This window comes from Colobus angolensis, unplaced genomic scaffold (assembly GCF_000951035.1).
Source record: "Colobus angolensis palliatus isolate OR3802 unplaced genomic scaffold, Cang.pa_1.0 Scaffold2, whole genome shotgun sequence".
In the NCBI taxonomy this organism is placed as follows: Eukaryota; Metazoa; Chordata; class Mammalia; order Primates; family Cercopithecidae; genus Colobus; species Colobus angolensis.
The window spans coordinates 463,350-487,897 of NW_012115154.1; the positions used below are offsets into that span (position 1 = coordinate 463,350).

The 24,548-nt window shown below is 49.4% G+C and overlaps 1 protein-coding gene across 3 annotated transcripts in view; it reads right to left on the minus strand.

Moving 5' to 3' along the window:
* Positions 1 to 24,548, minus strand: part of PLXNA4 (plexin A4) — a 516,386-nt gene that overhangs the window by 361,320 nt on the left and 130,518 nt on the right. For 2 of the 3 annotated variants that reach the window (XM_011941210.1, XM_011941211.1), the window contains exons 2-3: positions 20,923 to 22,196; positions 2,742 to 2,924 (exon numbers count right to left, since the gene is read on the minus strand). In XM_011941210.1, the coding sequence (XP_011796600.1) occupies positions 2,742 to 2,924; positions 20,923 to 22,110 (1,371 nt within the window). In that variant the 5' untranslated portion in view covers positions 22,111 to 22,196. The remainder of the gene's footprint in view (positions 1 to 2,741; positions 2,925 to 20,922; positions 22,197 to 24,548) is intronic. The other variant, XM_011941209.1, reaches the window with a different exon arrangement.

A 24,548-nucleotide genomic window follows, 5' to 3' on the forward strand; every position in this document is an offset into this window, starting at 1 on the left:
CCTCCCCCTCCGTGGCCTGCCTTTCCCCAGGAGGACTGAAGGCTCTTTCCCCACAACTGACCCTTGTGCTCTTACCTTTGAAACATTTATGCCTCACCAGCCCCATCACTGCTCTGGAAATTAGACAGAATATCCCAGGTGGCTGAAACAGAACTGTTCTTACACCAACCCACCGAAGTAAAAGATGAGAATGCCAGTCACAGTTTATGAAGCCCCAAGCTCTTGTTGCGTGTGTCGCCTGTCACTGCCTGCCTGACTGACTGCTGGGCTCTGTCCTCACCGCCTCGGGAGGGTCGTCTCTGAGCACCTTGCTGGCCCAGCCTCCTGATGGTGTCCTGATTCCGCACTCACAGTGCTGCACTTGATTGACCTCCCTGTCGGGGAACAGATTTGGACAGGCTTCCACAGGTGAGAGAGCACCAGCCACCAAATGCCTCAACCCAACCTTGGACCAACAGCACAAAAATGCAAGTTGACTGTCTTGGGTTTACAATGCATCCATGGACAGGAAACACCTTCCTTTTTCCAAGAGAAAATAACTGTTTTGTTATGTGCACTGAACTCTCAATGTTCATTTCATTGATAACATTCACTGCCCAACCAGCTCAGACAATCACACACACACACACACACACACACGTACACAAATCCTCATCCAGGGTCTACTCCATCCTGCCAGCTAGTAAATGGTCCTCTGGCAGCTGGTAGGAAATTCAGTGAGTAGGACTCTTTTAGGGAAAGGCAGGAAGTTAGCTTCTCCATTGCACTGAGATTGAGCTCACTAGAGAAAAGACTTAAAGCATCCCCCATACTGCCTTGCTGACTTATTTACTCTCAATAGTGCTCATTCACCCATTGAAGCAGGCGAAGCAGGTTTCAGTGCAGGAATTGTACATAGTAATGTCCCCCGTATTTAGAATTCACTTTTCCAGCAAACCAAACTTGCCGAATCCTACTGAAGAATCGAGCCATCTGAAGTCCCTGACCAAAAGGTCACACACTTCTCTCCTCAGTGTGGACTGACACTTGTCAGACACAATTTCAGTAAGCTTGGCAATCTGGTTTCCTAGCCCACCAAAGCTGGAAGCCGCAGAATGAGGGAGGAGGAAAGGTGCTGAAGTCAACCAGGATTCCTGGCAGCAACTGGAAGTGATGAGTGGCCAAGTGCATAAGAGGAGGACCCGGGAAGGCGGCAACAATCAGACATAGGAGCTGTGTGAGGACAACATGCCCAAACCTCGCAGCATCTTCCCTGGGTATCTGCAAAACTCAGTTCATTATGTGAGCAAAACTCATGAGGAGTCCGAGGCAGCAAGAAAAGATTCCATTGTGTTTACCATTTTCTTCACAGAAAGGAAGTATGAAATAGAATTATTTGCAGTGAATTATGAAATACAATTCTTAAAGATGTGTTTTGCTGTTTTTGGTTGCAACACTGAAGGTGTTCCACTCAAATTAGCGGTTACTTCCTCCTAGGCAGCGCCGGCCGCGTGGTACCTCGTGGACACCATTCTTGCAGAGTACCATGATGCTTCCCCAGTGCTCACTGTTTTCTTTCCCAGTCATCACCTATAGAATCACTCCACACACAAGTTCCCAAGTCACAAACACACTCTGGGGTGCCCGCCTCTCGTCCTCCGCATGCTCCCATTCCAGACACACCACCAGTCCACAGAGATGCCAACAGAAGTGATTGCTGGGCTGTTACACTGTGGGATGGTAAAATAGGCATAGTCCTCTAAATATGCCTGGAACATTTCCTCTTGACCATCCAGAGCTAGCAGCCAGAAATACAGCAAAGGGAAATGGAGGGATTAAGGCTCAGTTTCAATCAGGCAGTGCCTCTTCACCCAATCTGAATCACACAATGTCCAGAGAACTCCAAGAGAAGCCAAAATAAAGCAAGCAAGAGCTCCACATGAAATCACCAATATTTCCTGGGAAAGGACTAAAATGTAATTATTGGCCAACAGGAAACAGGACCTCCTGCCTACCATCTTAGAAGGGCTTTTAACCCAATCAAGAAGGACATGTGCTGTAGGGCCAGCTCCAACTCATGAGATGAGAAGCCTGAGCACAGAACAACCCTCGGTGGATGACTGCTCCCAACACAACTGATGAGCCAAGATCGCCCAGGACCCCAGAACCTGCCAGCTTCCGAAAGTGCAGGGGAAACGTCAGGTCCCCAGATCATACCATTTGACCTCACCAGAAGCATTTTCCATGCTCCCATTGCACCCGTGGTTTTCTCAGCCCACAACTTGGCTCTGGGCCCCATTTGCAACTTTAACAGGTCTGCACTTTCCTCCCTCTGTTCCCTGAATGCATTCCAGATGATGCAGCAGCCAGAAGGGCTGGAGCAAGGGGAACAGGCCTGTCCCTTCCCCCTGCCCACCTTCCCCAGTTGCTCAGACCTAGTAAAGCCTTTGCCTTAAAGGCACAAGCCCAAATTGAACACAGTATGTGCCATTTAGAACAACCCTGCAAGGCTGGTCTGACACCTCTCATGTGCACACCAGTTCTAGGGAGGAGGTGAATCCACACACTCACCCCGCAACCTCAGCACGGAGGCAGAGAAAGGATAAGATGATCATCATGACCTCAACAGCAGCGTATCTCCTTAGCTCAAACAGTATCACCTGCCCACACGCCCAAGGTAGCGAAAAGACATAAGATAATTTCCAGCCCAGGAGGGTCAGACTGTCTTCACAGTAACCAAAAGGACTGCACTTCATTCCTACCTTCTTCAGCTTGCCACTTTTCGTGCCCACGAAGGCCAGAGAGTGATTCTTGTAGACATATGCGATGACAGACGTCATGCGGTCCCTGTCCTCCGTGAAGACGGGAATCCCACGTACCATGTCGGACACTCCCAGGGGGGCATTCATGTCCAGGCCACAGAAGTTATCATCAATGGTTAAGAGCTGAAAAATTTTAAAAAGAGAAAAATTAGAAGGGAGCGTCAGGGAAAATGGCAGAGATATTAAGTCAGGAAACTATGGAGGTAGAAGAATCCTTAGAGATGAATCATCTGGTAACAATCCCTCCTTTTTACATGAAAAACATCACTCCAGAGAAACTAGGTGACCTGTAAAGAATCACCTGAGTGGGCAGGTGCAGGGACATGAGAAAAAACACAGATCCCAGGTCTCCTTTCCCCATAATCTGTGTCTCTGCCTCTTCTCCAACCCCTCCCAGCGCCATCTTGGGAGCTTTGTCCATCATTATTATCATCATCACCCTCAGGTGGAAAAGCCCTGGGTCAGCCCAGACGAGCAGGGGCTCCAGGCCACTCTGCTCAGGCACAAGAGGGATGTGGTCTCCGTATCTATACACAAAGAGGAATGTGGTCTTCGTATCTATACAGAAAAGGGATGTGGTCTCCATATCTTGAGCAGACACACACATGAGGACTGAAAAGTGTAGACTAGGGAACGGAAAACATTAGCATGTAAGTAGCACTATCACAACAGAGCCATGTGCGGGCAGTCAGCTGGGGAAAGGAGCAGTGGGGGAAGGAAGGTGCTGATTCAACTCAATGTGCCACAGCTGGTGCTTTATGCGCTCCGATCTCAGGCTCCCTGTCGCTTTTACAGCATTGTGAAGAGGGGCAGCCCTGGCCCTGCCATGCCTACACCAGCACTTCCCAAAGTGCCATCCATGGAAACCCAGGTCCCCGATATGCTCTACACAAAAGGATTCCGCAGGCAAATTTCTAGAAAGCCTTTTAACACCATCTAAGAGATTCATAACAATTAGTTACGTGAAAGGTCTGAAAAGTATTTTTAAGAAAAAATATGTTTAACCTTATCTCAGCCTCTCCTAAACATTTTATTCTCTGAACCTTTTTTCTTTTCTTTTTCTTTTTCTTTTTTAGACAGGGTCTCACTCTGTCACCCAGGCTGGAGTGCAGTGACATGATAATGGCTCACTGCAGCCTTGACTTCCCAGGCTCAAGCAGTCCTCTTGCTTCAGCCTCCCGAGTAGCTGGGACCACAAGCATGTGCCACCATGCCTGGCTAAATTTTTGTATTTTTTGTAGAGACAGGATTTCATCATGTTACCCAGGCTGGTCTCAAACCCCTGGGCTCAAGTAACCACCACCCTCAGCCTCCCGAAGTGCTGGGATTACAGGTGTGAGCCCCTGCACCCAGCCGCTAAACCATTTTGACTGGAACACCTACTAGTGTTCCTTAAACAGAATATTCTCCAGATATCCTGTGAGACACTGACCCTGACTCACTTGCTCCTGACTCCAGGAAGTATAAGTTCAGAAGTCAGGAAGCTTTGGGGCCAGTTCCCCCACTGTATTTCCAGTGGAATCTCCCTTTTTTATACCAGGCCATCAGGTCCCCCATGAAACAGAGGGTCTCACCTGGGCTCTGTGGTGCTGGGGAGTGGTGACGACCCCGGCAGTAGCCGGTGAAAAGCCGTCAGCACTCCCCACAAGCAGCTTGGGTCTGGCACACACCCCTCTGGGGTGGATTCTCCACCGTGTCTTGGAAGGACTGTGTGGTCTCAGAAGAGTCACTCCGTTTTCCTGTGCTTTTATTTTCTGCTCTATAAAGATGACAGAAACAATCCATGCTTTTTGATGGGCTACCATAAAGGCTATAGCACTCATGCCCATAAACGTCTTTGGACTTTGCAGAGAAAGGGGTGAAATAAAATACAAGGTGTCACTTTTTTAAAGGCTTCAGTCTGGCCAAAGGAAAGGGCATCTGGAGAACAGCAGGCAGGCTCTTGCCAGGGAGTGTGTGAAACCAGGCCACAGGTGTTCACCCGGCCCCAGCAGGCTCCTCCACTCCCTCCCAGAAGAGGTGCGGGCACTGTCCCTCCAAAGAAGGCAACCTGCTGAACATCGGAAGCCTCTCTGACCGTTCCCCTTCTTCCTACAGGGTAGAGACAGCCAGAGTGAAAATGGGGAGAGAGCATGGGTGAGCCTGAGCAGGCCTCGTGCAGAGCAGACGTCTGCTCTCCAGGCCTTTGATAGCCTCTGGCCTCTCTTGCGTGGCCTGCTCCACCAGCCCAGGCCAAACACAACTCTCTCCCCTTCCCTTTAAAAAAAAAAAAAAGAAAGAAAGAAAGAAAAGAAAAGAAAAAGAAAAATTAAATTATTGGCCAGGCATGGTGGCTTATGCCTGTAATCCCGCCAGAGGCAGGCAGATCATCTGAGGTCAGGAGTTCGAGACTGACCCTGTTTCTACTAAACAAACAAACAATTATAGGAGTCAAATTTACAAGGGAGTATTCAAGATTTAGTCTGATCTTTACCATTCTTCCCTAAATAAGGAGATGGGGAAGGAGAGAGGAGGCAGAGAGTTAAAGGGAGGAGTAGAAGAGAGGAAGGACAAATCCAGGCAAAGGGGAGAAGATGCCCTGTCCCTGCTGGATATGACCACAACAACCTGCCAGGCCTTCCGAGGGCAGCCTGGGGTGCTAGACGTCCTTGTGGCCCTTGAATGTTCCTACTTCTGGTTCACAAGGATTTCGCATCCCCGACTTTGTCAGGCCTAAGCTGTGCTGCAGGGACCTCTGCCATCGCAAAGTCTGTACATCGCCCGTTATGATCCATTTTCCCAGTAGATATGGCTGAATGGTTGTTCACACTGCACAGGGTGGGGACACTGAGGCAGGGAGAAAGGGAGTCCATGTTTCACAGTTCCCCAGCACCTCTGCCACAAACATAGGCCTCATTAGCCCGAGGAGGCTTCAGGCCTCTCAGCTCCCAAAATGGCATTTCTGAGTGGTCAGGATTATTGAATACAATTCTTCCCCTTGGCTGGGCACAACACAAGCACATCAACAGCCATGTACAAAAACAGAGTATACATTTGGCTGGTGACGTCATTCACTCACCAGAAAGTCAGGGACCTGTGACTGTCTTCCTCTGAAGAACCTCATGCAGCAAGAAGCCCAGGCGAGATCTGGGATAATGACAGCTTTCTCCCTAAGTTTCCCCATGGCTTGGCTTCTCTCTCTGAATGTGATACAGGTGCCATTGAGGCCTTTGACCAAGCACCATCCAGGTCTGCATGATTGCTGAGGTCCCCCAGCTGTGGCAGCAGGTGGCCCTGCTCTTTGTTGCCTCGAAGCTGGGGTGATGGGGGAGGGATTTTTAAGATTGAAACAGTGGAAAAACTTGGGTTCAAATGGCAGCTCAGCTGCTTCCCAATTGCACAGCTTGCTCCTACTGTTCTCTAACCTGACTTTCCTTGGCTATAGAGTGGGTAAGCTTGTAGGAGTGAAGGCATCTGGTGAGCTGGGAAGCACTTCAGTGTAAGATATTTCATGTTGATTTTTCGTGTATAGAAATCCTGCCTGGAACAGGGGTAGAATGGCTGCAGGGCGCGGCGCTAGCATGCCTCTCAACCACAGCATGCACTGCAAACACGGTATGCATTGCTGGGTCTGAGCTGAAACCACCAGCTAATTACAGTACCTGAAGCAGGAGGAGGGAAGGTCCCCAGGGCCTGCAGACCTGGGAGGTGGACATGCAGGGAACAGATGCCAGGGCTGCCTGGGCCCAAGAAGGGGAGGCTAATTGGTGAAAGCCTTCAACAGGTGAGGGTTGGTGTGGCTTCCTGAGCCCCCGGGTGATGGGGGGAGAGAGTGTTTGCTCCAGCCCTGGCTGGGCCTTCCCCTGGGTCCCATTAACAGTGAGATTAGAGCCACAGCCAGAGGAGCCAGGTCCGGACTCTGCTATGATCAGGAGCCCAGTCGTGCCCTAGGCCCAGGCTGGCCTCCTATCACTCCACAAATACACAAAATGTTTGGCCATGGTTATGATAACACTTGTTTATTAGAGAGCAACTCCACTCTCACAAGGAAAGGAAATAAGGGCCCATTACATGAGAATGTATATGGAACCCATCTGGACAACCCTGTGGACAGACCCAGAAGCCCGGAGAGGGCCACACTGTCTGGATCTCTATCCGGAGGACACTGGATCTTTTTTTCACTGGCTCAAATGTCCTCATAGAAAGCATGGGGTGCAAATTAAGATGGCTGATCCACTGTGCTCCAAGGACTATGAGCTCAAGGACAGGGACCGTGTTTTATGCATCTTTGTATCCCTAGCTTAGTGCCTGGCTCATAGTAGGCTAATATATGTATATTAAATGGATGGATGGATAAGTGGATGGATAGGTGGGTGGGTGCATGGGTAGATGGATGGATGGATGAGTGGATAGAAGGGATAAATAAAAGCCTGAGTTTCACAGTGGCTAACAGTACTGAACCAGAACTGTTAGGTTTGAATCCCAACTCTGTCACTTAATCCTGTGTGACCTTGAGCAAGTCACTTAACCTCTCTGTACCTTAATTTGTTACCTGTAGAATGGGGATTATAACAATAGTACATACTTTATAGTACTGTAGTGAGGATTAAATAATTTAAAACATATAGAATAATGTTTGACACTTAGTTCTGTGGGAGTGTTCACTCTTATTGTTTGTTGTCATTAGATGGTCAGATGACCTTTGTGGGTCTCAGCATCTTTGAGGAAATTCATGGTATCTATCTCAGAGGTGTCATCAAGATTAAAGGGGCTAATGTTGTGAAGATGAAATAGCAAAGGTAGTTCTTCCCAAAGATCTTTCAGAATTAGATAGACATTTGGTCACAAAATTGAATGCAGGAGCTGGGGAATGGTCTCAGATCCAGAAGATTGAGTGCTATTCATTGGAAATGCACATTCTTGAGCTCCACCCCAGACATATTGGATTAAAAAGTCTTGGGTGGGGGCTCAGACATCTTCGCCTTCACATCCCGCCAGGTGATTCCAACCTCCTCTCACTAAGGTTTGAGAAGCACTGGCTTAGATCACCGTGGAGGGCCCTTCCTAGCTGAGGGCACTACAGAACACAGCATGTGCCTAGCATCCGCACTCGGGAACAGGACCCTGAGCTGGAACTGGATGCAGACAGCCCCCACAGCAGCCTCCCCAGGGGCTGCCACACAGTGTGGCAGTGGTGGAGGTGGCGTGGGGAGCTGGAGCTGACACTCCAAATTACAACCTAATAGCTTACAGCGCTTCCCTCGTGCACCGCGGCAAAGGTTACCGTGCAATTACGTGTCGCCACATACAAATGACAGAGCAGTTACGGTTACTTTACCAATTACAGGGAAATTGCTCCCACTCTGCAGAGAGACTGGCACTCTGAAAAACTCTATCATCTCCATGAAAAGGGGATTTTAAATGCAAACAGTGTCCTTCCTCCAGCAGTTCCACAGGCTCGGGGACAGAGCTGCAAAGCCACTGCCCAAGGACCCCAGAAGTGTTCAGTGTTCTCTATGGAGACTCCCTGGGAAGGGCTGGAGGAGGAGGTAGACCTGGGGAACAGTGGGGGGATCTCCTCAAGAACCCCAGACATCACCCCCAACCCTAGACCTCAATGACACACTCTTAAGGAACCAACTATCACCCACTCTGACAGCCACACCAATCCATCGTGAAGGTCGCAGGTGATGAGGCAGAGTGGACCCCTGATCCCCAAATCCTCCCCTGACCCCAGCCTGCACAACCCCTGGCGTGAGTCCTGATTGCACCTCCTCTGCCAAGCGAAGCTGTTTAAGCCCCGGCCCTGGCTTGCCCCACCTTTGCAGAAACCTCACATTGTGTCCTTATTATGGAAAGGTCAGAACCAAGCCAGAGCTCAGTGGCCCAAATGCAGTGCTAATGAGGTGAAGGTCAGCAGGTCCATCCCCCGTGGGCCAATTAGCTTAGCTCTGGGACACAGTCTCTTCCATACCCACAGGCTGCCCTCTTACTGCAGGCATCCACTGTTTACAAACATCCTAAGCTGCTCCTGAAGAGGCAGACCAGGTGACCAGCAGGGATGTGCCATGCACCCAACTCCTCCAGCCACCTATGTACCTGCCCTGCTGCTCTGGGGCAGCAGCAGCCATCTCTGAGTCCCAGGATGGAAGACAAAATCAGTTCTGGTCTTCCCATTACTCTGTGGGCAACTCCTATGGTCCAGGAGAGAGAAGATTTCTCTCATCTGGAGAAACCAGCTGTCCTGCCCTTCCTGAATGGAAAAGTATCATCTAGCCTCATGCTCCTCCACAGCTGGGAAGCCTCCACTCCTGTCCCTTGCATGGGGTAAGAAGACATCAGAGATTTTCCCAAGCTCACCCATGGTGGGGCCAACCGGATCTTTAGACCAATGTTTTTCCACCAAACCTTTGGTTCCTTGAACTATTGGAACTCCCTGCGTTCAGCAAGGAAACTAGATGAAGACAATGCTATTTACTTTTCCTCACTTACTAATTTGCTTAAGAACATTTATGAAAAACCTACTAAGCCCCAAGCACCTGATGAGCCCCTAAGAATATAAAGATGAAAAAGTCTCAGTTCCTGCCCCAAAGAACTGCCTCTTTCCCAGTGCGGGGATGGACAGACCTGGGCCATGACTGGACAAAGCCATCTGGGCCTTGCTTCAGTTATGTGCCTGGGGTGAGTCCAGAGAGTGGACCACCAACTGCCTTGGGGAGCAGGCATGACTTTGAGGAAGAGGCGAGGTTTGGGCTCGAGGCGAGGTCTGGGCTCACGTCCAAGTTCTCTGGCTTATGAAACAGTATTCTGCCCTTCTTTTGCACATATTTCAGATGTGGAAAATAATTCAGGATTATAAAATCCAACAGCCCCATTTTACAGAAGGGGACACTAGAGCCTGGAGAGTGAGGTGCCTCCCCTAGTTACCTATCAGGTTGCTGAGAAAAGAGGTACCAAAGCCCCAAATTCCTGGTGACAGAAAAAAACAAAACAAAACAAAACAAAAAAACCTGATTTTTTTTTTTTTTTTTGACGGAGTCTTGCTCTGTTGCTAGGGTGCAGTGCAGTGGCACAATCTTGGCTCAGTGCAACCTCCACCTGCCAGGTTCAACCAATTTTCCTGCCTCAACCTCTCGAGTACCTGGGATTAAAGGCACCTGCCACCACACCCAGCTAATTTTTTTTTATTTTTAGTAGAGATGGGGTTTCTCTATGTTGGCCAGGCTGGTCTTGAACTCCTGACCTCGTGATCTGCCCTCCTTGGCCTCCAAAAATGCTGGCATTACAGGCATGAGCCACTGTACCTGGTCAAAAAACTGATCTTAAGCAGGGGTTTCCTCTGGGGTTGCTAGAGGGTGGTCCCAAAGACAATCTATTCCAGGATCAGAGGAAGGCAGGGGACTGCTGGGGAAGAGCCTACGTGTCCACTTCTTTTCCCAGCACCAGGGATGAGTGCTCTGCCATCTCCAGAAACCAGAATCAACCAACTCTTCCCTCCCAAGGAGGCCCCTGACCACTCACCCAAGCTGGGCTTCTTCCTTTCCTGGGTCTGTGCATCCCAAGGGAAAGTGAGAGCTGACATTTTGAAAAGAAATTCAAGTTAGGAGAAAAAGGGAAGGGAAGCCCATGAGCTGCCTATTGATACAGAAAGGAAAAGGTCTTTATATTCTTCATGTTGAGCAGCCCTAAATTTCTTCCCATTAATTACACTTATGCACATGTGCGCACACACACACATACGCACACACGTACACATATCCTGGGAGCTGACCATAGCATACCTCCACTGGAAATGGGAAATCAGTGAATTACACATGTGGGATTTCTTTTTAAAGGGAGATATTGATCAGATAAGCTGTAATAGCTCATGTCTAAATGCAGGCTCCAGTTGTAAAGCTCTGCAGTACAGGGAGATAATGATCACCCACTTATTGGGAACCATATCTCAAATATGACGGCTGACCCCTAAGGTGTTCATAAATACACAAAATGCATCCACCCCTTGAGATGACACCGTGTTTACTCCCCACTACCTCCTCAGGGGTAGAGGTAAGTGGAGAGTGTCCACAGGGAGGTAGAAATATCTCTGGGAGTCTCTAGTGGGCTTAGGTTTAGCTCCTCAGAAAGGCTATTATTCTATAAGATATTTCCATATGCTTGAGTGATGAGTTCTGTAACAAAGAAGAAATCAAAAAGACCGCACTATCCAATCCTCTGATTGCTTCACTGTAATGCCTAAACTTTCTCTTTTATGACTTCTAGCCCTCCCCGAAAGGTCTGCCTTCAGACACATGACCTTCAGGCACATGACCCACACTGGCCCTGTGAGACTGAAGTCTCTTGAAAGCAAGCCAGAGAAGTCCTATAACAGGTGAAAGTTGACCCCTGCACCCTGATTGTGAGCACAGGCCATGGAAAAAGTGCTGGAGTGAGGGCTCATACACTCAGTTACTAATGCTTCATCTCAGAATGATTCTTTCTGGTGTCTTTTTCAATGAGATTATAGGGAAAACGAATGTATAAGAGAAACAGAGGGAGAGCCAGCAAGCCACAGTCACAATAACCCAGTTAGACAAACCCATCATTGCAGAGGCTTATAGAAAAGTGTCTTGGGGTTGGAAAAACAACCCAACAAATTACAGCAGTTCCCCTGATCCTTGGCTTCACTTTCCATGGTTTCAGTTACTGCAGCTTCAGATCAACTGTTGTCCAAAAATAGGAGAGTAGAGCACAATAAGAAATTTTTGAGAGAGAGACAGAGGAGATAATGTTCACACAACTTTTACTATAGTATATTGTTACAACTGTCCTATTTTATGATTATTATTACTGTTCATCTTTTACTGTGCCTAATTGATAAGTTAAGCTTCATTATAGGTATATATGTGTATTAGTCCATTTTCACACTGCTGATAAAGACATACCTGAGACTTGGAAGAAAATGTGTGATGGACTTACATTTCCACATGGCTGGGGAGGCCTGACAGTCATGGCAGAAGGCAAGGAGGAGCAAGTCATGTCTTACACGGATGGCAGCAGGCAAAAAGAGAGAGCTTGTGCAGGGAAACACTCCCTTACAATGCCCTCAGATCTCGTAAGACTTATTCAGTATCACAAAAATAGCACGGGAAAGATCTGCCATCATGATTTAATTACCTCCTACCAGGTCCCTCCCACAACGCATGGGAATTCAAGATGAGATTTGGATGGGGACATAGCCAAACCATGACAGTATGCATAGGAAAAAACACAGTATATATGGGGTTCGGGACTATCTGCAGTTTCAGGCATCCACTGGGGGACTTGGAATGCATCTCCCAAGGATAAGTGGGGACTATCATATGGCCTCAGTTCTCAAGGACCAAGAGCTTTGCTTCTGGGCATCTCAAAAAGGAGGAGTGCAGACCAGAAAACAAGATAGAAAGTCATTGTGTTTTAGGAGGTGGGGCTGGGGATTTTGATGCAAATATTTATTAAATGAAGGCATTTAACTACCTATGGAATGATGAAAGCCATTTGCTAAAAGCAATGCTTCTTTCAATACTCATTTTGAAGTTTCTGTGTGTGTTTTGGGACCATCTGTGGCCCAAGCCCACCAGATATCTAAGTGATCTTCCATTCATCATGAAAACAAACTATCCTTCTAATAGGGAACTAATGTCACTAAATTGAGCGGTTTTCCCTGGAGAGGGGCATTAAGCCAAGCACACATTCTGCAGGCCAGGCTGTAACCAATAGCGAGCTTTAGCAATGCACCCCTTCTAGGGGTTGGTGAGCATAGCAGCCAAAGACAAGCTTCAGCTCAGAATCCTAAGGGTTGAACCCATAACCTTCTCCTCATTAGCTTAGTTGCCAAAAGCCTCATGTTCTTCTCTCTGAGAAGCAGATAGGGCCATGGCACAATGACCTGGGGATAGTCTGGACAGGCCAGAGCTCTAGGCTAGTCTACCAAGAGAACTGTAATTTTGCAGACGGCATTATCACTGAGGGCTGATTTAGCAACCAACACCAGACCCATGGGAAATCCCAGGGAAGCATCTCAGCATTGCGAACAGTAACAACCAAAACCTACTGGGGTGCCACCTCTCTCTTTTTGTACTTTAGCTCCAGAGAACCCCAGTGGCTACCTGTCAGGGGCAGATAAATCCCATGCCACCAGTCCATCAATCCCAAATCCTACTCTCCCTCCCAGAGTCTGTGACAGGCAGCCTTAGCTGCCACAAGGGCTGTCATTGAAGTGAGGAATGCCATGATGATTAAGTTTGTGTGTTTTCTGGTGGGTGCTGGGAAGCAGTGGTCCTGCTCCCCAGGCTGAGTTATGGGGTAGGTCATTCCCTCATTAGTGGAAATAAATTTTATTAGCCCCACTCTCATGGCCATGTATCTTCCTCTCTTGCTCCTCGGGTCTGGGTGTGGGTCTGGGTAATGTTGCCTGCGTGCGGGATAAATCAGTCGAACAAATCCCATTATATTTTGGAACACTGACAGAGACACAGTAATGACACAGAGACCAAGGAAGGGAGTGGGCTGCTTCTCTCCCACTGACCCCATTTCATGCCCATAGGGCCACACACACTAGGGAAAACATGTAAATTGAGAGGCCGGATGGAGAAGAGCTCTCTCCGTTGTCTCTTTTTCCTTCTCTCCACTGACTTTCTTGATAAAAGAAACAAGCCTGAGGTGGTGATGTGCAGTCCTTCCCTTCCGCCTTACAAAACTGAGGGACACATGAAGGTAACAGCAGCAAGCACTGGCTCAAAACGTGTCTTGTTGTCCAAATGCATTCTCTTATCATTCGTAATCTGCGCTATATAAAAAGGAAGGTAATTGGAGGGAGGCTGAGGTGGGTGGATCACCTGTCAGGAGTTTGAAATCAGTTTGGCCAGCATGGTGAAACCCTGTCTCTACTAAAAATACAAAAACTAGCCAGTCGTGGTGGCGGGCTCCTATAATCCCAGCTACTCGGGAGGCTGAGGCAGGAGAATCGCTTGAACCTGAGAGGTAGGGGTTGCAGTGGGCCAAGATCATGGCATTGCACTCCAGCCTAGGCAACAAGAGTGAAACACTGTCTCAAAAGAAGAAGGAGGAGGAGGAGGAGGAAGAGGAAGAGGAGGAGGAGGAAGAGGAGGAAGAGAAAAAGGAAGAGGAGGGGAAGGGGAAGGGGAACGGGGAAATAATAATAATAAAGGCATTTGGAGCACATCCTAGGGCCTGAATACCAAACATCACAAGCACAGCCCAAATCTCTCAAAAGCAGGTATTGGTGAAGAAACAAAAAATTCTAAGCATGAAATCACTGCAATATTTGTATGCCCCTTTCTGTCCCCTTGGGTGGTTATTGTAACTAAAGGAGGAGACACAGGATGACACTATGAAGATGTTAGAGTGTCCTATGAATATAAGGGGCTGTGTGTGTCTATCATTATTAACATCTGTATATTTCTCTTTCCTTATGAGCTTCCGTACTCTTTATTAAAAGGATACTTTTTTATCATCTCCTTCTTGAAGATAAAATGTGTGATTCAAAGCAAAAGGGAAACTGCTTGCCCAGTGACATCTCACAAACTGGGACTGGCTGAGATCCAAAGATCCTGACTCCCAGACCAGTAACCTGGCCAAGACGCCACCCTGTGAGGATGACAGGAATTGAAAGGAAGGCCCAGAAATCCAGATCTGGATTGTTAAGTAGGGCTGGTCTATGTGCCCATTGAACAAGAGGTCCGGCTTCCCATTTTGGCAGGACTATCTCATACTGCATGAGGCGTGTGTGTGTGTGTGTGAGAGAGAGAGGAATCTCACTGTACTTGCTGCTGAGCAGAGTGTGTGGGGTGAGGGAGAACAAGTCACAGAAAGAGGGAGACAGAGAAAGGCTAAGAGAGGACTGTGCACCAGGAGTGTGAGTGAGTGAGCAAGAGGAGAGAAGCAGAGAAAGCAACAGACAGACAGCAATGAGGAGGACAGACATCAAGGACAGAGAGAATGGGTGTGTGCACGTGGGTGTGCTACAGGTGTGCACACCACTGTGCTTGGGCTCATGACATGCAGTCCACCTCTTAGTATTGTGAGACCCCACATCCTCAACCCTAACTCTGTGCTGAGCTCTCCTGGCAGCCGTCTGTGTTCAAATTCAGTCTGTGTGACTCCTGGGTCCCGCCTCACCCCCCACTGACCCAGTGGCCTCCAGGGTGGGCATCCTGGGGGAGTACATCCAGCCTAGGAAGCCAGCCTTAACTGTGCTCCTGCCAAACCCAGCATATCCCCCAGGGTTCAGCCACCTGTCACACAAAGCACCATGCATGCACACTATGGGACTTTCACTGCAAACCCTGCTGGCCAAAAAGAGGCAGGTGGGTGGGCCTTTCACCTAAATACCTGAGACAGGAGCCATCTCCAAGAGAGAGTAGGAAGACTTGATTCTATAAAGATTGGGGCTGTGATATGTCAGGCACCCAGTGCTAAATAAGAAATCTGGAGTACAGGGTCATGGGCCATGAGAGGTGGGCACTCAGACCACTGTGTGAGATTTTTGATGCGTGCATTTATTGGGACATGAGTGTGGCATGGGCCACAGTGTGTGTGGCAAGTGTAGTGGAGATGAAAGAGGAGGGGTGGTGCAGGAAAGCGGAGGAGTTCCCGGTCTAGAGAGGACAAGAGCTGAGCAGAAAGAGCAAGCCTTGTCTAATGCCATAAACAACCGGATACAACCCCATCGAGTCTGAGCCCTGTGCTTCCTGCTGACAGGGAAAAGAAAACACCCCAAGAAGACCTGCAGAAGCCAGGCCCCGGAGCCTGGGATGCCTGCCTGGCCATTCCGGATGCTCACTTTCGTGGAGTTTCAGGATCTCAGGCGCCAGATCAACCTCAGTGACCATCCAGACTGGGACGTGAGGCCAGCCCGAGTCCAAGAGGGTGACCCTATCTCCTGCTCAGGACTGCCATGCCTAGGAAACCAGTGAGTCAAAGGAATGGCATGTGGAAGGAGACCTCCGTCGCCACCCAGTCATGCACACATCACTGCAGGAAGGGGAGCTTTGAGTTAAAAAGGAAAAGCGGCATCTCCTGTGCCTGTGTGGCCCTTGTGGGACTGCACAGGGCTGGTGGGTAAACCCCAGAGTCAAGTGGAAGCTGGGTCTAACAATGGTTCTCAATGAGAGGTTTCTGGAAAGGTGAGAGGTTTTCTTGCCTCGCAGTGACTGGGAACTTCCACTGGCGCTCAGCACTCTAGGGCCCCGATCACAAATACCCCCCAATATCAGACAATCCCAGCACCATGAACTGCCTACCCCGGACACCGCTAGAACACTCTTGTGAAACACCATGGGAAGAGCACCAAGCTGAGAATTAGGATACAGAACAGCTTTCAGTTTACTAATGACATGACCTTGAGTGAAACACTTGAGTTTTCTGTTCCTCTGTTCCCTCCACTGCAGAGGATGCCTGCCCTTCCATTATCCTACAGTAGTGTCGGGAGAAGAAAAGGTGTGTGAAAGCCCTTGTTAACCATCAAGTACCACGCAAACTCCAATGTGTTATTTCCAGACAGGCGGGAAGCCTCTGCCCTCTGCTCCCACTACTGGGGTTTGACAGGTGTGAGTCAGTGATGCTGGATAATAGTTTCTGCTCCAAGGACCCAGATTTTCTAGTTGAAGGACACTCAGGTCAAAGTTTGACAGGGAGATTGAGAAGCTGATTTCTGCACCTACTGCATGCCACCTTTCTCCACATCACCGAATCCGTACTATGGCCAAGACTATCTGACTCCCTTACCCATGGCTCAATCGGTTTCAAAGTCAGGGAAGAACGACATGGAGTGAATGACAGTCACTCCCATGACTACAGCCATTGTTCCCATCACCCAGGCCATAATGACCTGCTGGTGTACATCTCTCGCCTCCACTGTGTGGGCTCCTGGAGACAGATGCCATTCCATGATGCTTGATATCCACCAGGAGGGAGTGCATTGCCAAGCCCTTTCCTAGGGCTCCATACATGTTTCGCCATTCATTAGTTTATTTGGAGGCGTTAGTTCATTAGTGTTGGATGAGGTTGCCCCAGGAGGCTGAAGTAGGGAGAGAAGGTATAGATAACCCTATGCCTGGGGAATTCTGAGATGCCAGGTGCTTGGTTAAACCCAGCATCTTCTCCAGCCAGCTGCCCACTCCAAGTCAGGACTGTCAGGTCCCCCCCAGAGAAGGACAGAGAGCCATCGCCTTCTCCTGCATAAAGCCCTGGCACATGACAGAGGCCACAGGTGTGGGCTCCTCAGACTTACTGTATGTCACATGTTCTGCAGACAGGCAGTCTCAGGGAGCCTGGATGGCAGCCTTCAAAAGGGGCTGAGGATAGAGATGCACCAAGGATAAGCCACGGAAACAGAAATGAAATCACTGCCATTCCCCACATGAGTGCTCATTAGCTTGACCTCTAGTCTTCTGAGTCCCAAGACAAATTGGGGCCCTGACAGACCCTCTAGGACCCCCCCTCATACCCGTGTCCTCATGAGATCCTTAGAGTTACTTGCAGATACTAACCCACTTGTTTTGGGAGACCTCTCTCCACCCAGGCGGAGAAAGCCAGGACAGGGGTAAAGCACGGCTCAGAGGGCAAAGGCAGAAGCTGCTGCTCCCACCCTCCACTGACACCAGAAAGCCCCGGCTGCTTCCCCAGCCTCCACACCTGGTGCCCATTCAGGGATGTGCATTTGAAACAGGCCTGTTTATGTCCACAGCAACACATTCCCATGAGGAGGCCACTCCTGGCCAACCAGCCCTCATCTCCGATGGGAGCATGGCCAGCCTTACCTGATTCACCTGAAGTCGAGGCACCATTGAGCTCTCTGGGGGCTGTGGGTCAGCAGGTTCCACCCCCATGGCCCAAGACTTTTCCCTCTGCCCAGCCCTCAGGCCTCGGCCTGCCCAGTGCTCTGTGGATGCTTCCTGGCACCAGGGGCCTTGTAGTAGGGGTTTTTCTTCCCATTCCTTCCTATCCCCCGAATGAACACAGCCAAAGCAGGTGCTGGGACCTTGTGAAGGAGGCAGGTGACCCAGGAGTTATGCGGATCCCGGCTCTGAGTTCTGGAGGCATGAGTTCAGGGGGAAGAATATGGGTCTCAGGATGTGAAAAGGGCTAGAAAAGCCTGAAGAGCCCCATGGGAGGAGCATTCTAACATAGAGAGCTGGTACAGCCTGGATCACAGTCGACATTCATTGCTAGTCAAATCCCTTCTTCAAGTTTTTAGAGTTGCAACTATGATAAAACCCACAGGGGACCCGTTGCCCTACAAAACGCAAGTCCCAAAAGCCAACCTCCTGGGCCTTGCCCTGCCCTCTGCCATCTTCCTACAACAGGAACACTACAGGACAGAGGTCATCTGGGACTGAGTTCCCACTTCACAGGGCTCAAGGGAGTGTCAGACTCCATGACAAGAAAGAACTCCAGAGTTCATCTTGTTCATCCTCCACCTCTAGGCAGGAAGGGAAGAGGAAAACTAACCCAACAGCCTTGTAAATGGGTTGAGGAAGAGCTGGGTTTGCAAATTGTGCCATCGTGGCAACACAGAGCCTGGCCTGGCTGATGTTGCATGAAACACATGTGGTCTGAGCCGACTCCAAATGAATGCTGGAGCAAAGGAACTCAGGTATCTGCCAAATCAAAGGAAACTGATACTGTGCATTAAACGGCAGCCTGGCCTTTCTCAAACTGGCTGGAGAGACAGCCCCAGCCCTGTGCAGAGTTTCTGGCCTCCTCCTTTCTACTCTCAGCCCTGAACTTGCCTGTAACTTGAAAGGGCTAATTAAAAGAAAAATCAAAAGCTTGTTATCTGGCTCCATTAGTCCCCATCCTGGCATTAGCCTGTCTTGCAAAGCGTTTCCTCTCTGTTCTCTCCAAGGCCACCACACGGTGTTAGGACCTGCACCTCTGCAGACTTCCATGATAAACTTGGCTTTTTGTATTGTGGCAGGAAGCAAGGGCAGCATGAACACTTGCCCACGGGCAGCCAGACGGACCCCTGCAGCTGATTTTTCTCCCAAGAGCATCACCCAGAAAGTCAGGATTTGAAGCAAGTTTTCTACAGGAAACTGTCAGAGATTGCCAACCCCTCTGGTCTCAAAAGAACTAGTTGTCGTTTAGTAAGTACATGGCCTAAACTTGCCATCTTCTAACAGGCCTGCATATGTGTGCATGCTCATGGGGAATTTATTACATGTATGCATGTGCAGGTGTCCTGCAGGTAAGGGGGATTCTCTTCAATTGCTGGCTCTGTCACTCACTCCTAAGATGTGTGACCTTGGGCAATTCATTCACCTTGCTGAGTCTCAAGGTGCTCAATGTAAAATGAAGTTTTAGGCCAAGACTCTCGAAGGGCCTTCTGAACACCAACATTCTAATACATCTCACCACAGACCCATGTTTGAGTGCATAATAGACATATGTCCAGCACAGCCTCTATCATTACCTGCCTTCATCTGGGAGCATTCCATGCCCTCACAAGTTCATAGTGCTGTCTCTTGGACTCTCTTAAGTGGCTCCACTACTGCCCTAAACAGAGGGCTCCAGGAGGCATTCCCAAAGGTTAAGTCACCTGCCAGGCAGGCTCAGTAGATACAGTGGAGTCCCCTCCATTCTCTGGTCTGGCTCTGATTTGTCAACTTTTGCCTGCCCTGCTTGGTCCACAGCACCTCTCCTGTTTCCTTTGTGACATCAGGGGACTCCTGGCTTTTCAAAACCTCCAAGAAGAGATGACATCTTTTAGTGTCAACCGGCCCAGTGCCTGGAAGACTTGACAGTGGAAAACAGTCTGAGCCTAATGCCAGGGCACCATCTTTCTCCTCCCTCTTCCCTACCTCCAACCCAAATCCCAAACTGGAGTGATGGCCTCTCTACACTCTGGCTGGGGAGGGTGCCAGTCCCCTCTGAGATCTGCCTGGCATATAGTTATACTTTATGAAAGGAAACTAATGCTTTTTTAAACAACCAAAATACATTTCCTAATATGGAACTCCACCAAAGTTTAAGGAGTCAAGAATCACATCAGTATGGATGTGTACTCTGTCTGATGGATACATTTTCCTTTCTTCTTTCCCCAAATTAAAATTACAGAATTGATGTTCTCAAAGTAGGTTCATAATCTTTAAAATGCACAGTTACAAAAGGAAAAGGACAAGAGCACAGAGATGCTGATAGCTGAGCCTTCCAAGTCACCCAAAGAATGACTGTGAACAAACAGGACCACTGTGAAGAGGAACCGAGTCCAGCCACAAGAAGGCAGATGCTTTTCATGGTGCGGCACACATGAGCTAGGCTACGACAGGCAAGAGTCTGTGTCCCCTGCTTCACCTGGGGTCTCCCAGCAAGGCCATACCCACAAGCCATGCGAAGACCCCTAAGCCAACCCTTCTCCTGCGCTCCCTCTGGTTCCCCGCAGCTCTCCCATCGTCCCATGCTGCTCTCGGGCTGCTTCCTGACTTTCTCACGTCTCCTGTAAGGCACTGTGCACACAGAAGATGCTCAACAAACATGATTTGTCCCTTCTTGTCCCTTTTCTAAGTTAGCTTTGCTTTCTCTATGTGTTCACTGCACTCTTACCTGACTGTGCTCTCATTTCAGCATTTCCTAAAGACATACAAAGGGCTAAAAACACACCTCTCCTGAAATTCCATATCTATACCAAATATGGGATGACTCCTCACATTCTCCTCTTCCCCTACCCTGTGGTTTTATCCTAAGCTCCCAGGAAGGTTATTTGCAGGCTTGGTGAATACAAAGGGCGTGTATACATCTTCTACTACAGCACACTGTGATCTAGACTCCAGTCATGCCCAGTCCCTACGACATCCATTTGACACAATTCCTACCTATTTCCAGCACTCCCCCTCATAATCAGTGAGCCAATATGGGGCAGAGGAGAGTACTCTGAAGGGAATTTACGTTTTAGTTCCCACTCTGACTCTTATACACTCAATGTCATAGTTGCAGAATGTTTGGTGACACTCTGGGTCCAGTGAGACTCAGAAATGGGATGGGATATACTCGCCTCATCTGCAAAAGGGGAAGGATGATACACACCCCATGGGGGCTACAAGGCTGGGGTTCTCATCCTACACTCCCAACCATCACCGCCCACAGCCCTCCCTGGACTCACCGCACTGCTGCAGGGGATGTCCTTCACCTTTAGCCAGGCCAGGTCCAGCGTGCCCTCACCCCGGTAACAGGACTGCAGCCGCTCCTTAATGCGATCATTGATCTGCTTCAAGATGAAGATGCACAGGGCTGACTCATCCAGGGATTTCATTTTCCGCTTCTGGCCCTTGGAGAAGATGGTGAAGAGCAGGTCATCATCTGGATGGACTCCAAGGGTCCTGCCAAGCATGGCCCCTGCTTTGGACAGGTAGGCAGCCTGCAGCAGGCGGTACTCCACCCCACTGCGCTCACAGCCAATGGGCACCTCTACATAGGAGTTGAAGGCTGTGTCCTCCTTGCAAAGCCTCACGAGCTTGGATGTATACACCTGCTCCTTGGTGGTGGAACCTGGTGGAGACACCATCTCAGGTTGGAGGGTCAAAAAGTAGACAAAGTTGCCACTGCTAAAACCATAGACATAGTAGATGTCAAAGTCAGGGATGATGGTGAAGGTGTCCGAAGGGATCTTAATCATCGAGGCCACAAACTCATCATGGAAGACGTACGCGAACATGCCATCCGCCTCAGAGTTCTTGGTCAGTTTCCGGCTAGAGATGGTGGGAAAATACTCAGGCTTCCCATCCACTGCCGTGGCAATGAACAACTTGTCATCCAGGTTGCTGTAGGAGACGATTACTCCAAAGACCGAGCCACTCTCATTGACGCCTGACAGATAGTGCTCCTTCTTATGATAAGGCTCCCCCAGCTTGAAGAGGTCCTCCAGCCTCAGCAGCTTGCAGATGCCTTGGTACAGGCTCCCACAGGCAATCAGCCTGTTCTCTTTGTAGTCTATGAGGAGCATCTTGTTGACATTGTTGGTGGTGGTCAGGGGCTCATTGCAGGTCTGGACGATGCGGGGTGGGTAACACTTGGGGTTGTCCTCGTCCGGCCCTGTCTCATGCGTCACCAAGACCTTCAGGTCGCTGGAGAGCTTGTAAATCCGATTGACAGCCCCCAAGTAAATGTGTCCTGTCCTCTCATCCACCACCAGGTGATTGAAACCCTCAGTGGGCTCCCCTCGGAATGTGACAAATGACCGCTGCTTCTGGGACAGCGGGGCTGGCTGCCGGGTGAGCAGAGTGGAGGAGCCCATGCCCACCATGAGGAGGTGGGAGAGCAGGCAGGTCCAGTTCCAGGGCATGGCTTTCATGGCAGAGGCGGGTCCCAGTGGCACAGCAGCACTCAGGCACGGTCGTCCCCTCGGAGGGCCAGGACTCAGCAATGCAGTCTCCCCTACTGGAGAAAGGGAAGACTATGAGCTGGATAACAACGCCAGCAGCTTCATTTCACCCCACAGCTTGTCTGCCTGGACTTTCAAAATGTTCTGCACACACTGAGCAGAACTGCACTGGGGGGGTGCTGGAGGCTGACTGAGCCGACCCCCACCACAGGCATGTGACACAGTCAGAGCCGGCTGGCAGCAGCCCCAGGAGGACACATCAGTAATGATAATGGTGGTGATGATAATGACATGATGATAATAGCAGTGATGATGATGATGATCATGATCAACAGCCGTTATCTACTGAGTGCCTGAATTTGTGTCAGACACTGTCCAGCACTGTCACCCAGGTCAGGTGCCACCAGCAGGCAGCATCCGCAAAGACTGGCTGCAGGAGAAGAGGGAGGGAGGGAGGGCAGGAGGCGGGACTGCCTGCACTGGCTGCAAGCTTTGTCCCGTGTTCCCCACAGCAGGCCTCTGCACACAGTTTCTCCATCTCCAGGCTCTGTGAACCACTTCCTGCTGGACCCCATCTGGCTGTAGAGGTGGTAATGGGGACCTCACTATTACTATCCCCCCATACTACACTGCCTCTTAAAGAGCCACACTTTTATGAACAGCCTCTTTATTAACTTTTTCTCAAAGGACCAAATTTGTGTGTGCTGTCTATTACCTGCTGGGACCCTGACTGGTAGACCTTCAAAGTACATCCTATTGTATCCACATTTTACAGCTAAGGAAAGCAAGCTTAGGGAAGTCATGTAACTTGCACAGCTATAAGTGGTAGAGTAGCTCCAGATATGAGTAGTGTAAATGTGCACAGGTTCACAATCTTAACTGCTAAACCATCTCAGTTCACCCCAGCCTTGCACAGATGGGGCTATACCATGGTCCCTGTGAAATGCAGCAGAAAAGTTAAGGTTGATCCCTTTGTGGGGGCTGTCCATTACAGCCACTACCTCTGGTTATCTGTGTCCATACCTACTACTGCAGGAGAAACTTTCCTCTGTGCCTCCTCTGCTGAATGAAGAGGCCAAATTAAAAACCCACATCCTCAGTCTCTTCACACTGTGGTGGCAACCAGGTCCTGTGGGTTCGCTGCCCAGCCTTGAGCCCTAATGTCATTTTAACAAGGCAGATCTTGGCTTCCTCCCCTAGCAGGGCCTCCTCTGAGAGGTTTTCATTAAAAGGAGAGAAAAAATGCTTTAATAATCGATCAAGCAAATAAATAAACAAACAAATACAAAACTCTCCAGGGAACAAGATCACCTCTCATCCTGAGGGTCTCTATCTATTCAAGATGCTTCCTGTGTGTGTTCCCATTGGACAGCTTTATGTTTCTTCCAGTTTGGGAGAATTCAGGGCAGGAATTGCCAACATCCTATCTGGGGGTATCTCAGCTCTGTGGAATTTTTCTCATTCACACCCAAACACCTCAAAAGTGGAGAATGAGAAGAGGTAGACCACTAAGCAATAGAAAATTCCCCAGCAGGGAGCAAACACTAGGTTAGATGGAAACCAAGAGAAGAAGGAAGAAAACCAAATAAAGACTTCGCATTGTCAGTCAGCAAACTAATGAAAAGCACAGGTCTTCTCCAGTCAATATCCGAGGAGGAAGACTAGTTAGTGGAGCACACCACAACCAAGAGCGGTGCTGCAAGCCAAGGGCCTTCATTCATTCACCTATGTGGTCAATGTTTGCTCAGAACACGCACAAAATGTGTGAGATGCTGTGGGGCCCAAGGATCAGATTCTCAAAGAACGCGTAGTCACATCAGGCCAATACCACCAGAACCTGAACTGATGCGCATGATGAAAAGTCACGTGGCATACAAGAGAGTGCTTTGGAAGTTCCTAGGAGGAAGAAGACTTCTAAGTTGGGGTGAGAGAGAGCAAGGAGCAGGCTGCAGGAGGCCTTGGGGAGGGCATGGAATTCGGGCTGAGCCGTGAACTTGGAGAAGACAGGCAGAGCACGAAGGGAAAGGCCTTCTAGGGGAGGGGCCTACATAGCAGAAGCATGGGTATATCATATGAGGGTGTGTACAAGGAAGAGTACGTCTGGAGAACACAGTTCATGAATGAATCAGGTGAAAGATGAGGCTGAAAAGAGAGAGCTTCAGCCTTGCCAGGATATCACTGGCAAGTTGAAACTAAAATGCAAAGTGTTGAAGAAAGAAATGAAATTGTAGAGGAAAAGAGCAAAGGCCCCCAGAGAGGAGCCTCTCTCTTTCCATTTAGCCTTAGCCTTTGCAGAAGGAGAGTTTGGAGCTGAGGGTCTGTGAGCACCACAAGGGCAGGGCTGGGTCTGTCTCGCTCATCAACACATTCACAGCTGGACATATAGAGGAGACTCAACAATTATTTCC